The 12,061-nt window shown below is 58.4% G+C and overlaps 1 protein-coding gene across 5 annotated transcripts in view; it reads left to right on the top strand.

The window, feature by feature from the left end:
• LMF1 (lipase maturation factor 1) overlaps positions 1-12,061 on the top strand; it is a 134,867-nt gene that overhangs the window by 31,670 nt on the left and 91,136 nt on the right. For 2 of the 5 annotated variants that reach the window (XM_054242386.2, XM_054242385.2), the window contains exon 3: positions 5,345-5,355. The exons of 1 other annotated variant lie outside the window; for it this stretch is intronic. In XM_054242386.2, the coding sequence (XP_054098361.1) occupies positions 5,345-5,355 (11 nt within the window). Of the gene's footprint in view, positions 1-5,344; positions 5,474-12,061 lie in introns of all 5 variants that reach the window. 2 more of the 5 variants (XM_054242389.2, XM_054242388.2) reach the window with 1 other exon arrangement.

The following is a 12,061-nucleotide window of genomic DNA, read 5'->3' as shown; positions in this document are numbered from 1 at the left end:
CGCCTCAGCCTCCCGAGTAGCTGGGATTATAGGCGGCACCAGCACATCAGCTGATTTTTGTATTTTTAGTAGAGACGAGGTTTTACCACGTTGGCCAGGCTGGTCTCAAACTCCTGAGCTTCCACCTTCCTGGGCCTCCCTGCTGGAATATCAGGTGTGAGCTACCGTGCCCTGCCTAGCAGTGGTCTTAATGAATGAACACGTGAGATTGAGCAGAGACTCTGACTTTAAAGAAGAGGCAATTGGACACTTTAGAACTGAAAAGTACAGTATCTGTACTGAAAATCTGTTGCATGGGCTTAATAACAGGTTGGAGATGTCGAAGAAAGCCTCAATGAATTTAAGAACTCAGCAGAAATTATCCAAGCTAAGGAACAAACAGAAAAAGGATTGAGGGCTGGGCGCGGCGGCTCACGCCTGTAATCCCAGCACTTTGGGAGGCCGAGGCAGGTGGATCATGAGGTCAAGAGATCGAGACCATCCTGGTCAACATGGTGAAGCCCCGTCTCTACTGAAAAAAAAAAAAAAAAAAAAAAAAAAAATTAGCTGGGCATGGTGGTGCGCGCCTGTAATCCCAGCTACTCGGGAGGCTGAGGCAGGAGAATTGCCTGAACCCAGGAGGCGGAGGTTGCGGTGAGCCGAGGTCGCGCCATTGCACTCCAGCCTGGGTAACAAGAACAAAACTCCGTCTCAAAAAAAGGATTGAAATAAGCAGAGCTTCCATGACATGTGGGTCAGACAGCACCAGGTAGTCTAACAGACAGGTGATTGGAGCCCCACAGAGAGAGGACACAGAGAATGGGGCACAGAAAGTATTTAAAGAAATAATAGCGGAAAGACGTAAGGGCACAAATGCAGGAAGCTCAGCACACCCTGAGCAGTAGGAGGAAGAGAAACCCTGTCTGGGCACACTGGAGTCAAACTGCTCAACACCAAAGACAGACTTGTTAGCGCCCAGAAAAACAAGACGTTCCCCTCAGAGAACAGAGATTCAAATATGCCAGGCTTCTTGTCACCACTGGAGGCCAGAGGACGATGGACTGTCATCTTTAGAGAAAAACGACTGAACCCAGGGTTCTCTCTGGTGGCAGTATCCTTCAAAAGTGAAACAAAATGAAGACACTTGCAGACGACTGAAAGCTGACAGAAGGCTTGGCCAGCAGACACGCTGCACGAGAGGGTAGAGGAGTGTCTTCAGGCCGAAGGGATCGCTGCTCGGCAGAAACTCACCTGCACAAAGGAGCTCACTCTTCACAGCTCCAGGAAGCAGCCACATTTGTAAAGACACCTGTTATTACCGTTTTGTTTTCTCTGTTGTATGAATCCGAACATTAGGGTGGCAGTAGTCATGTCTGCAGTGAGCCAGTTGCCTCACTGGCTCCACCGGCCTGGTGGGTAATCCAGCCCCGTCCCTGCCGCCCCTGAGAGCCGCCGTCCAGCCCCATCCCTGCCGTCCCTGAGAGCCGCCATCCAGCCCGTCCCTGCCGTCCCCAAGAGCCACTGTCCAGCCCCGTCCCTGCCGTCCCCGAGAGCTGCCGTCCAGCCCCATCCCTGCCGTCCCCAAGAGCCGCCATCCAGCCCGTCCCTGCTGTCCCCAAGAGCCACCGTCCAGCCCCGTCCCTGCCACCCCCGAGAGCCGCCATCCAGCCCCGTCCCGGCCGTCCCCGAGAGCCGCCGTCTAGCCCGTCCCTGCCGCCCCGAGAGCCGCCGTCCAGCCCCGTCCCTGCCATCCCCAAGAGCCGCCATCCAGCCCGTCCCTGCCGCCCCCGAGAGCCGCCGTCCAGCCCCATCCCTGCCGCCCCCGAGAGCTGCCGTCCAGCCCCGTCCCTGCCGTCCCCGAGAGCCGCCGTCCAGCCCCGTCCCTGCCGTCCCCGAGAGCCGCCGTCCAGCCCCGTCCCTGCCGCCCCCGAGAGCTGCCGTCCAGCCCCGTCCCTGCCGTCCCCGAGAGCCGCCGTGCAGCCCCGTCCCTGCCGTCCCCGAGAGCCGCCGTCCAGCCCCGTCCCTGCCGTCCCCGAGAGCTGCCGTCCAGCCCGTCCCTGCCGCCCCCGAGAGCCGCCGTCCAGCACTTCCCTGTACCGGGCAGGCCACGGCCTTGCACAGCGGGACCCAGCATGCCGGCCTTACCAGTGCTAGCTGGCACCCCTTCCCGGTGACTGGGTAGGAGGCACAGCAGTCTGGTGGGCACTCCATCCCCTCTTCCGCGGGCCAGATGGACAAGGAAGGCCCAGCTGCTCTCGCCCAAAGGCACTGCTCTTTTCCTGTGGCATTTTGTTGGTAATTTCTGTAAATAAATCCACACATCTGGCCTTCGCCACATGGCAGACTTCAGTCATGATGACGTGGTCGGGAAGCCGGGGTGGCTCAGGAGGGCGCGGGGGATCGTCGAGTCCCTGCTACACGCTTTCCAAACAGGCCTCCAGCAAAGCTGTGTTAGGCTAGAAAGTGGACTTCTTGTGCATTTACAACTAGCCTGCCCAAACATGGGGAGCATAAAATTCAAAAGTATTTATCCATGAAGCCTTCTTACAGATTATAAATAGCTGGGACCAAATGTGCTATTAAATCAGAGGCTTCCTATAGGAACAGGAGCCCCTGTGAAGTGCAGGGGGCAGGGCCTGTGTGGGGCCGTGTGCAGCGTCCACAGGGCACTGAGGTCTTTCTGCTTCCTCAGCACGGAGACGCCAACCGCGTGTCAGGTGTGGGGCCTCGCAGGGGAGCAGGCCCCTGACCTCACCAGGCGGTCATCAGAGGGGCGCGTTCTCCCCCCGACCACCCAGCCTCGCCAGGCGGTCAGAGGGGCACGTTCCCCCCACGACCTCAATAGGCCGTCAGAGGGGTGCGTTCTCCCCCCGACCTCACCAGGCTGTCAGAGGGGTGCGTTCTCCCCCCGACCACCCAAAAGCAGATCTACACCCGCCGTCCAAAGGAGGACTGGAATTTCTTTAAAGAACAGAATAAACCCCAGAATCACTCCATGGCAGTCAGTGTCTTCTAACGTGCGTGCTACCTGTTGGAAACAGAACGCAAGCTATGGAAGGAGTGAGGTGTTTTAGTTCTTCATGTCATGAGCTTCACTAAACCCTGCTATTTAAAGAATCTTTTATCAGGCAGCCTTGCAATTCAAAATTCAGAACAGGTGAGGTTACAGGAGAACGCGTTTTCAGGCACCCCCAGCCGCCGTGAAGGCAGCATGCCTGGGCAGACCCTCTCCGCACGGTACTTGGCTTTGGTGGCCCTGACTCAGAGGCTTTTCAGGCCTTGGTCCCTTCTGATGAAAGCGTGAGGCTGCTGCTCTTTACACAGGGCCTCTCGCTGTGTCGCCCAGGCTGGAGTGGTCTTCCCACCTTGACCCCCCGAGTCGCTGGGACTAGAGGCTGGCTCCACCACACCTGGCCAGGCAAAGAACAAGCTTTTCTTCCTGATGGGTTTGACATCAGCTCCTTTTCCCTTCTCCATTCAGCTAACGTTATGTTCTGGGAACACTCGGGGTGAATTTATTTCTCCAATTAGCCACTGTGTGCAGCGGCTGCCTGGAAGGGTTTGGTGGTGGAAACGGGGGCAGAGAGTGCATTCTGCAGCCCTGGGGGTGCCCTCCCTCCCTCGCAGCCCCCTTGCTCCGGCGTGAAAAGCAGACCCAGAGTTCGTATTCTCTTACCTGTAGTGTGGCTCTGCACCGGGTACGGGGTGATTTCAAACCGTGTCAGAGCTGCCGGGGCAGCCACACACCTGATGCGGTTGAAGAATGAGTCCTCAGCGCTACGTCCCGCCCACCTCCCTCGAGTCTCAGTGTCGATTGTCACCATTGTCTTCGCTGTGCTTTTACTGTGATACCAAGGTGGAAAAATCACAGGCATATTCAAAGGCAGGATGGCGTAGGGAGCCTGGGCCTGGACGGGCAGTGGGTCCTAAGGACTCTGAGGCCCGCCCCACACCTGTGGCCCTTCATTCCTGTGCACGTCACTAGGCAGCATTTAGCGCAAGCTTGTCCGCATGTGGCTCAGGATGGCTTCGAATGCGGCCCAGCAGAAATCCACAAGCTTTCTTAAAACATTGTGAGGTTTTATTTTTAACTCATCAGCTGTTGCTAGTGTAGTATATTTTATGTGCAGCCCACAGAAGCCAAAAGACTGGACAGCCTGATGTAAAGTGTGCGAGTCAGTTACATATTCATGGAGTGTGAGACCATGGGCACCGAGCTGAAGACATTCTGGCCGGGGCGGCTCACACCTGTCATCCCAGCACCTTAAGAGGCGGAGGCAGGAGGATCGCCTGAGTTCAGGAGTTTAGACCAGCCTGGGCAACATGGCAAAACCTCATCTCTACAAAATATACAAAAATTAACAGGGCATCATGGTGCGTGCCTGTGGTCCCAGCAACTTGGAGGCTGAGGAGGGAGGATTCCTCAGGAGGGAGGTTGAGGCTGCAGTGAGCTATGATTGCACCACTGCACTCCAGCCTGGGTGAGAGAATGAGACTCTGTCTCAAAAAAAAAAATAATAATAATAATTCTGACTGTCCCAGGAAGAAACTTGGCACTCTACTTCCTGTGTCTGTGGACCGGCCTGTTCTGTGCATTGTGTGTCCACGAGCCACGTGCTGTGCCTTCTGCATTGGGCGTGGCAGGCCTGCTCACGCCAGCAGCAGTGTGTTCTGCCTGCCTCTTGCGGGACCATAGGTGGCAGAGGGGGTTCCTTCTAGAATCCAAGGGTAGGTTTTGCTGTGAGGCAGGGTCAGGTTAGACAGGCCACAGGCTGAGACAGGCGTGGGATGCGTTGGAAGTTGTGTGTTTGGTACGTGTTTGTGATGTGCGGTCCTCTAGACACGTGTGCGCCTTGCTTACAGCTTTGCTGTCTGAGGGTGAGAGGTGGGTCACGGCACCACAGAGCCCCTTTCGGTCGCGATGCAGGCCTCTCCCAGCCTTCCCCACCAGTTCCTTTCATTTAGATCCCTTTTCTCATGCTCTGCGTTCCAGGTAACGTGATGTCCTTAAATTTTCAGATTCTAGAGTAGGACCCTTTTGGGGGCATTTGATTGAAATAATTGACACTGCAAAAAAAAAAAAAGTATTAATTCACGCATCCCCCAAATATATGTTATTTAATGTTATGAGTCCATAGTGGGTGTTTCTGGAAATATGTTTTGGTTGCCTGTTCTGGGCCTGCCCGTGTGCGGGCAGTGGGGAGGTACCTGCGCCCCAGTGCCCGGCAGGCAGATCCTCGTGGCTGGGCTTCCATGCCCCACACTGTCCTGGGTGTGCCGGGTGGGCTTCACGCAGCGGGGAAACAGTGGGTTGGGGTCGAAACGAGCCAGAGCCGTAATACGTGTTTCTCCTTCTGCTTTTCAGGTATTCTTTCGGTAAGTGAAACCCATTCAGAGAAAAGCTCTGCGGAAGTGGAGCGTTGTGTTTGGGTAGGTATCTTCACGCACTTGTCTGGCCGCCATCGCTCCTTCCGGAACTGCACTGCTGGCAGCGGTGAGCACTGGTGACCCCACCATCTGTCCTCCCCAGACGAGGGAGCTCCTGGGCTGCCAGGCCCCGGGCACTTAGAGACGGACGACCACACTCGTGATTGTGGGCGTCTCACAGGTGTTACGACCACCACTTTCCGGGGGCAGAGGAAAGCACCTCCCGGCCCGCCCCCCATGGATGCGCAGGGCTGTGTGCACATCTGCCTGGAGGAGGCGTTCGGGGGCGCTCACCCTGCTGATGCTGGCAGGCACTTTGGATTGTGCTTTGTGTGACAGAGGGGATTGAGGTCCTCCCTAGCCCACACCACATGGAAAATACTGGAGGCTGGGAAGAGAGAGGACAGGGCCAGGAGGACAGCGGGAATGCCCTGTAGCAGAGTGGGGACGGCCTGTCCCCTTCACAGTCTCAGGCCTCAGGGCCTGGGTCCCTGCCGTCAGGTCACTTTCTTCCTCACACATTCTGTTCCTTCAATACTGAGCACCAGTGATTGGGAAACTGGGACCGAATCAAAGAAAGGAAGAACCTCAGAATCTGTGAAAATGTAAATACAAAGAGCCTTATTCCAGATCTGTAATCACCTGAAAAGGCAGGTACCTGTGATCGCAGTGACCAGGCCGCCTCGGCCACCATCACTCATGGATCTCCTGGCTGTTGGCTGCCCGTATGGGCTCCACCTGGCTCAGGGCACAGTCAGGGCGTGCCTACACCTGTTCACTGTCTTCATGTTTACTTTTTCTTAAGGCAGAAAGCAAGGAATTATTTTAGGAATTCCCTTTCCATTTGCAAATCTGACACGACCTGGTGGGAACCAGCTGGCTCTGTGCCTACCAGTCGTGTGGCCACTTCAAGGGAGCGGAGCGCTCACAAGCGTGGAGCCCGTAGACCCGAGGAAGCGCCCGGCAGCCTCCCCTGGAGTGCGCCAGGATTCGTTCCATGTCAAAATGCCCACAAGGAAAACCACATCCTTCAACGTTTAGATAAACAAATCTTTTCTTAGTAAATTTTATTCATTAAAAATTACAACAGGCCAGGTGCAGGGGCTCATGCCTATTACCCTAGCAGTTTGGGGGCTGAAGCAGGGTCGCTTGAGCCCACGCGTTCGAGACCAGCCGGGCAACATAGCAGGGCCCTATCACTTCAAAAAATGTTTGAAAATTAAAATTGCAATCATATTCTTTTTCTCAGTTCTTAAGAGGAATGAAAGCTTTATGCCCTGACCACTGAATTCAGTGGAGAAGTTCCTGCTGTCTGAAGCTGGGACTTCTGAGCAGTGACAAAATTGAGTCCAGCGCCACTAGGGCTGTGAGTGGGGGGGCCCGGGGCAGGCTGGGGGAGCAGCGGCCGAAGCTGATGTGTTCTCTGTGAGTTGGGGGGGGCCGGGGCAGGCTGGGGGAGCAGGGACCGAAGCGGATGTGTTCTCTGTGAATGGGGGGGCCCAGGGCAGGCTGGGGGAGCAGCGGCCGAAGCTGATGTGTTCTCTGTGAGTGGGGGGGCCTGGGGCAGGCTGGGGGAGCAGGGGCCGAAGCTGATGTGTTCTCTGTGAGTAGGGGGCCCGGGGCAGGCTGGGGGAGCAGCGGCCGAAGCTGATGTGTTCTCCGTGAATGGGGGGGCCCAGGGCAGGCTGGGGGAGCAGCGGCCGAAGCTGATGTGTTCTCCGTGAATGGGGGGGCCCAGGGCAGGCTGGGGGAGCAGCGGCTGAAGCGGATGTGTTCTGTGAGTGGGGGGCCCGGGGCAGGCTGGGGGAGCAGGGGCCGAAGCTGATGTGTTCTCTGTGAGTGGGGGGGGGCCGGGGCAGGCTGGGGGAGCAGGGACCGAAGTGGATGTGTTCTCCGTGAATGGGGGGGCCCGGGGCAGGCTGGGGGAGTGGGGACCGAAGCTGATGTGTTCTCCATGAGTTGGGGGGCCCGGGGTAGGCTTGGGGAGCAGTGGCTGACGCTCGTGTGTCCCCGTGAGGGATGGGCCTGTGAGGCCACGATGCTGCCCTGTCTTGGGATGGAGGCCATGGGAGTCATCACCAAGGCTGAGAGGGCCTGGATCCCACCCTCCCCGTGCCCTGGCCTGCGAGGCCTCCTGGGGAACACAGGAGTTGGCTGTGAGAGAAGCGCCTGGGGAGTGGACTCCCAGAGGCAGTGCTGGAGTGGCAGAGGCAGTCCAGGGGCCGGGTGTCTCTGGATCCACCCTCCTGTGTCCCCAGCCACTTGCTGAAGCAAATGCAGCGTGGGCCGCATGGGGGTTGGTGTGTGCACCTGTGTGGCCGCTGTAAGGGCGGCGCTCGTGCTCCCAGCAGAAGGAAGCCCGTCTTTTGCGCATTCGCCTCCGTGGCGTGTTCAGGTGTACTTCACACATTTTAATTGAGTCTAGCAGGTGGTGATTGCAGGGACTCAGGAGCGTTGGCTCCTTAGTGTTAACGTTTTCCTCCTGAGAGCCCTCGTGAGCCCGAGTTTCCTGTTGCGTCTGGCCCTGCGGCGGCTCAGCGCTTCACTTTGACTGTTGCACAGAAATTCAGACGACGCCTTGTGGCTTTGGCGGTGCTCCCCCTCCTTTCCCAGCAGCCGCGGCTTTGCAGCGTGCTCCCTTCCCTGATGGTGGAGGACACGGAGCAGCCAGCAACTGAGGTATGACGCCGGGTGCTGGGCCGCAGACGCCCTGGAAGGTCCGGCCTCCTGATCTGAGGCCTCTGGGGAGGCTCTTTCCTCTGGCCTCGTTTGGGACGCCGGGGAGAACTCACTTGCATGTGTGCTTCCATGCTCATCTCAGTGACGTTCCTTGTCTTTATTTTGCAGAATGGGCTTTGGTGGAGATCAGGCGGCTCTGGGGGTATCGCTGGGCACATGTGTTTTTAGAATTAATTCAGGCTAAATGAATTAAAAAGCTCCGGTCCTTGGTTGCCTCGGCTGCACCTCACATGCTCTGTGGCCGCATGTAGCTGTGGCTTTCTCTCTGGGCGGTCCCAGACCCCCCCTTTTTTTCTTCGAGACAGAGTCTCACTTTGTGGCCCAGGCTGGAGTGCAGTGGCGCAATCTCAGCTCCTGGGCTCGGGCGATCCTCCGTCCTCAGCCTCCTGAGTAGCTGGGACTACAGGCGCGCCACCACGGCCGGATAACTTTTAAACGTTTTGTCGAGACAGGGTCCCACTGTGCTGCCAGACTGGTCTTTCGGTTTCTGTTGGCATCTCTCTGATGCTCTGTCCTGGGCTCTCTGCCCCAGCGCCCCTGGCCACAGGCGGATGCGACTGCTGGGCAGGATGAGGCTGTGATCGTGGGGGCCGCGCTTTCTGGGACACAGGAAAACCACAGTATTTGTTAAACCCCGTTCTGCCGTCTGTGTTTCTGCTCAAGTTCAGATAGGGCTGAGCTATGAGGGCCGCTGAGGGTGTCACATTCACTTCAAAGAAGGAGCCTACCAGTCAGGAATCCTGAAGCCCCGAGTGCCTGCTTCCTGCCGCCCTGCAGGGAGCTCGCCCTTTCATATTCAGTGAGCCTGGACCCTGGAGGCTCTCAGCCTCCAGCTGCCCTTCCAGCTGCCCTTGCGCGTTGGGAAGGAGGCAGGAACCCAGAGGACCTGCCGCAGCAGGCAGTGGGGGTCCACAGGGCAGCCTGCTTTCCCCTCTTCCAGGCCAGGCTGCCTTCGCCCTCACCCTCCCGGCAGCGCACGGTCCCGCGAGTGTGGGCCCTGTCCCCCAGCATGGCCCTGTTTCCTGAGTGTGGTTCCCATGTCCCCAGCATGGTCCCCATCCGCCATAGGGCGCCAGGCCGAGTGCCTGGTTTTGTAAGGAGAGCAGGCTCTGGGAAGGGGCTCCCATCTGCAGTTGGGTGAGGTTTAAACAGCAAAGGCGCAGACGTTGTTCAGGGACCGAGACCAGGGCTGGGCCCCAGTGCTTCTGGAGAGGCTGCTTTCTGGCGCCTCCCAGGCCTGGGAGAGTGGGCACAGGACGAGACAGCAGCGTGACCCCACTGCCACTGGGATGTGACCAGGGAAAGGAGAGACTTGTGGTGAGGAGTCCTGGAACTGGGAGCAGCCCTGTGTGAGGAGGGGGGCAGAGGCCACAGGGGCGGGGCGGGGCGGGGCTTCCCCCAGCTCAGCTCTCAGGCCATTTTGCAGGGTCATTGCACACAGATAGAGTCCCAGAGGAAGACTGACAGGTTCCCAAGGCCTTTGGAGTGCTTCAGGCCCCCAAAAGCATTTTGTGATTTTTTGTGATTTTAGCTTGATGAACCTGGACGTGTGTGGGTATCTACCTCCAGGCAATCCCACCCCCACCTTGCACCCCTGGGCCCCCATGGGGCTGTCGGGATGGGCTCCTGCAGGGGACCAGGCTGTTGATGGTGACTGCCTGCGGGGAGGGCTGGACGCCTTTGCCCCCCTGCTCCCTCGGGGCAGCAAAGTGAGGGTGGCAGCTGGGGGCATGCAGAGGAGTGAGGGTCCTGGTGCCCAGGGAAGGGTTCTGGAAGGCTCCACACTCCTGGGATATTCGTTTGTAGGAAGTGGGTTCTGTTTCTTACCTCCGTCCCATCCAGGTGAGAGCTGGACAGGTCGGGGCCTCAGGGAACTTGGGACCCTTCCAGTAAGAAGCTCCCTTGAGCAGCGGTCAGTCCATCTTCCTCTCCTCTCCTGTTGAGGAATGAGTGGCTCATCTTCATCTTCTATCGATAAATGATTGGGTTTTCCTCATATTTCCCATTAAGGAATGATGGGTTCATCCTCATCTCCCACTGATGAATGATTGGCTTATCCTCGTCTTCTGGAAGGCCAATGCCATCTGTTCTGGGGCCTTCATCCGGGTGGGGCCAGGTGTCAGGCATTGGGCCTCGTTGGGATTGCACTGTGGTTACGCCGAAAACAGTTGGAGCTCGTGCGCACGTGGCTGGTGTGAGGGCAGCAGGAGCTCCTTGGGAGTCTCGGAGGCGGGACGGGCAGGCTGTGCCGGTGAGGGGCAGTGGCCTGGGTTTCGTTGTAGGTTGTGCTGGAATCCTGTTTGTCTACACTTGGAGGCTTTCCCAGCCTCCACAGGAGGGCTCTGGGAGAGGAAGGGCGGCAAATGGGGCCCAGGGGAGCAGCCGGCATCCTGGCCACCAGTGAGCTGTGAGCTCCCTGAGATCCTGCGTGCAGCCAGCACAGTGAAGGAGGAGGGCGCCAGGCCCCTCCGGGGTTTGGCGCTGTGCTCTTCCCCACCTCTCAGGCCTGCTTTTGAGGCCGTGCCCACGAGAACTGAGTGGCAGTGGGTATTTGGGGGCTCCGATGCTGGGCTCTCCTGTTTTCCATTGCAGCAGCGCCTCCTGCCAGCCGTGGTAAATTAAACGCTCCGTTTGACCTTTTACCCTTGCCGCTCTTAAATTCATGCTTTAAAAACAGCTTAATGAGGGGTTTACTGGCCCAGCTGGAAGTTTTTATTAAGCCCTATTAGTGCTGGAGCAGAGCCTGCCTGCAGGAAGCGGATGCAGGGTGAGCCCTGAGCTGCCCGTGCTGCGCCAGGGTCCACCAGCAGCCTCCCGTCCCTCCTGCCCGTGCTTTAGTGACTGCGCTTCCCTCCCTTTCCCAGCTCCCAGGGTCAGGAACGCAGTTTGTTTTAATTAAATTATTCCCTATCAGAGGCAGCCTCAATGACCTCTGCTGAGAGCTCACCCAGCTGCTGGGCTGCGACGGGCAGGCTGAGCTGGCTCCTCTCTGGCTCCTGTGTTAATTTACTTACATCGCCCCTCCCTGCAGGAGAAGTGTCCTGTAGATTTCGGTTCTGGAGGGTTCCCTCAGACCAGGACACAGAGCCCTTTCCCGTCACCTGGGGCTGGAGTGACTGTGGTCCCGGGATGCAGAGCCCTTCCCTGTCACCCGGAGTGACTGTGGTCCCAGGAGGCAGAGCCCTTTCCCGTCACCTGGAGCTGGAGTGACTGTGGTCCCGGGAGGCAGAGCCCTTCCCTGTCACCTGGGGCTGGAGTGACTATGGGCCCAGGACACAGAGCCCTTCCCTGTCACCTGGAGCTGGAGTGACTGTGGTCCCGGGAGGCAGAGCCCTTCCCTGTCACCTGGGGCTGGAGTGACTGTGGGCCCAGGACACAGAGCCCTTCCCCGTCACCCGGAGTGACTGTGGTCCCGGGAGGCAGAGCCCTTCCCTGTCACCTAGGGCTGGAGTGACTGTGGTCCTGGGAGGCAGAGCTCTTCCCCGTCACCCGGAGTGACTGTGGTCCCGGGAGGCAGACCCCTTCCCCGTCACCTGGGGCTGGAGTGACTGTGGTCCTGGGATGCAGAGCCCTTCCCTGTCACCTGGGGCTGGAGTGACTGTGGTCCTGGGATGCAGACCCCTTCCCCGTCACCTGGGGCTGGAGTGACTGTGGTCCTGGGATGCAGAGCCCTTCCCTGTCACCTGGGGCTGGAGTGACTGTGGTCCTGGGATGCAGACCCCTTCCCTGTCACCTGGGGCTGGAGTGACTGTGGTCCTGGGAAGCAGAGCCCTTCCCTGTCACCTGGGGCTGGAGTCACTGTGGTCCTGGGATGCAGAGCCCTTCCCTGTCACCTGGGGCTGGAGTGACTGTGGTCCTGGGATGCAGACCCCTTCCCTGTCACCTGGGGCTGGAGTGACTGTGGTCCCGGGATGCA

Source organism: Callithrix jacchus, chromosome 12 (genome assembly GCF_049354715.1).
Source record: "Callithrix jacchus isolate 240 chromosome 12, calJac240_pri, whole genome shotgun sequence".
NCBI lineage: Eukaryota > Metazoa > Chordata > Mammalia > Primates > Cebidae > Callithrix > Callithrix jacchus.
This window is presented reverse-complemented; position numbering and strand designations above follow the sequence as displayed.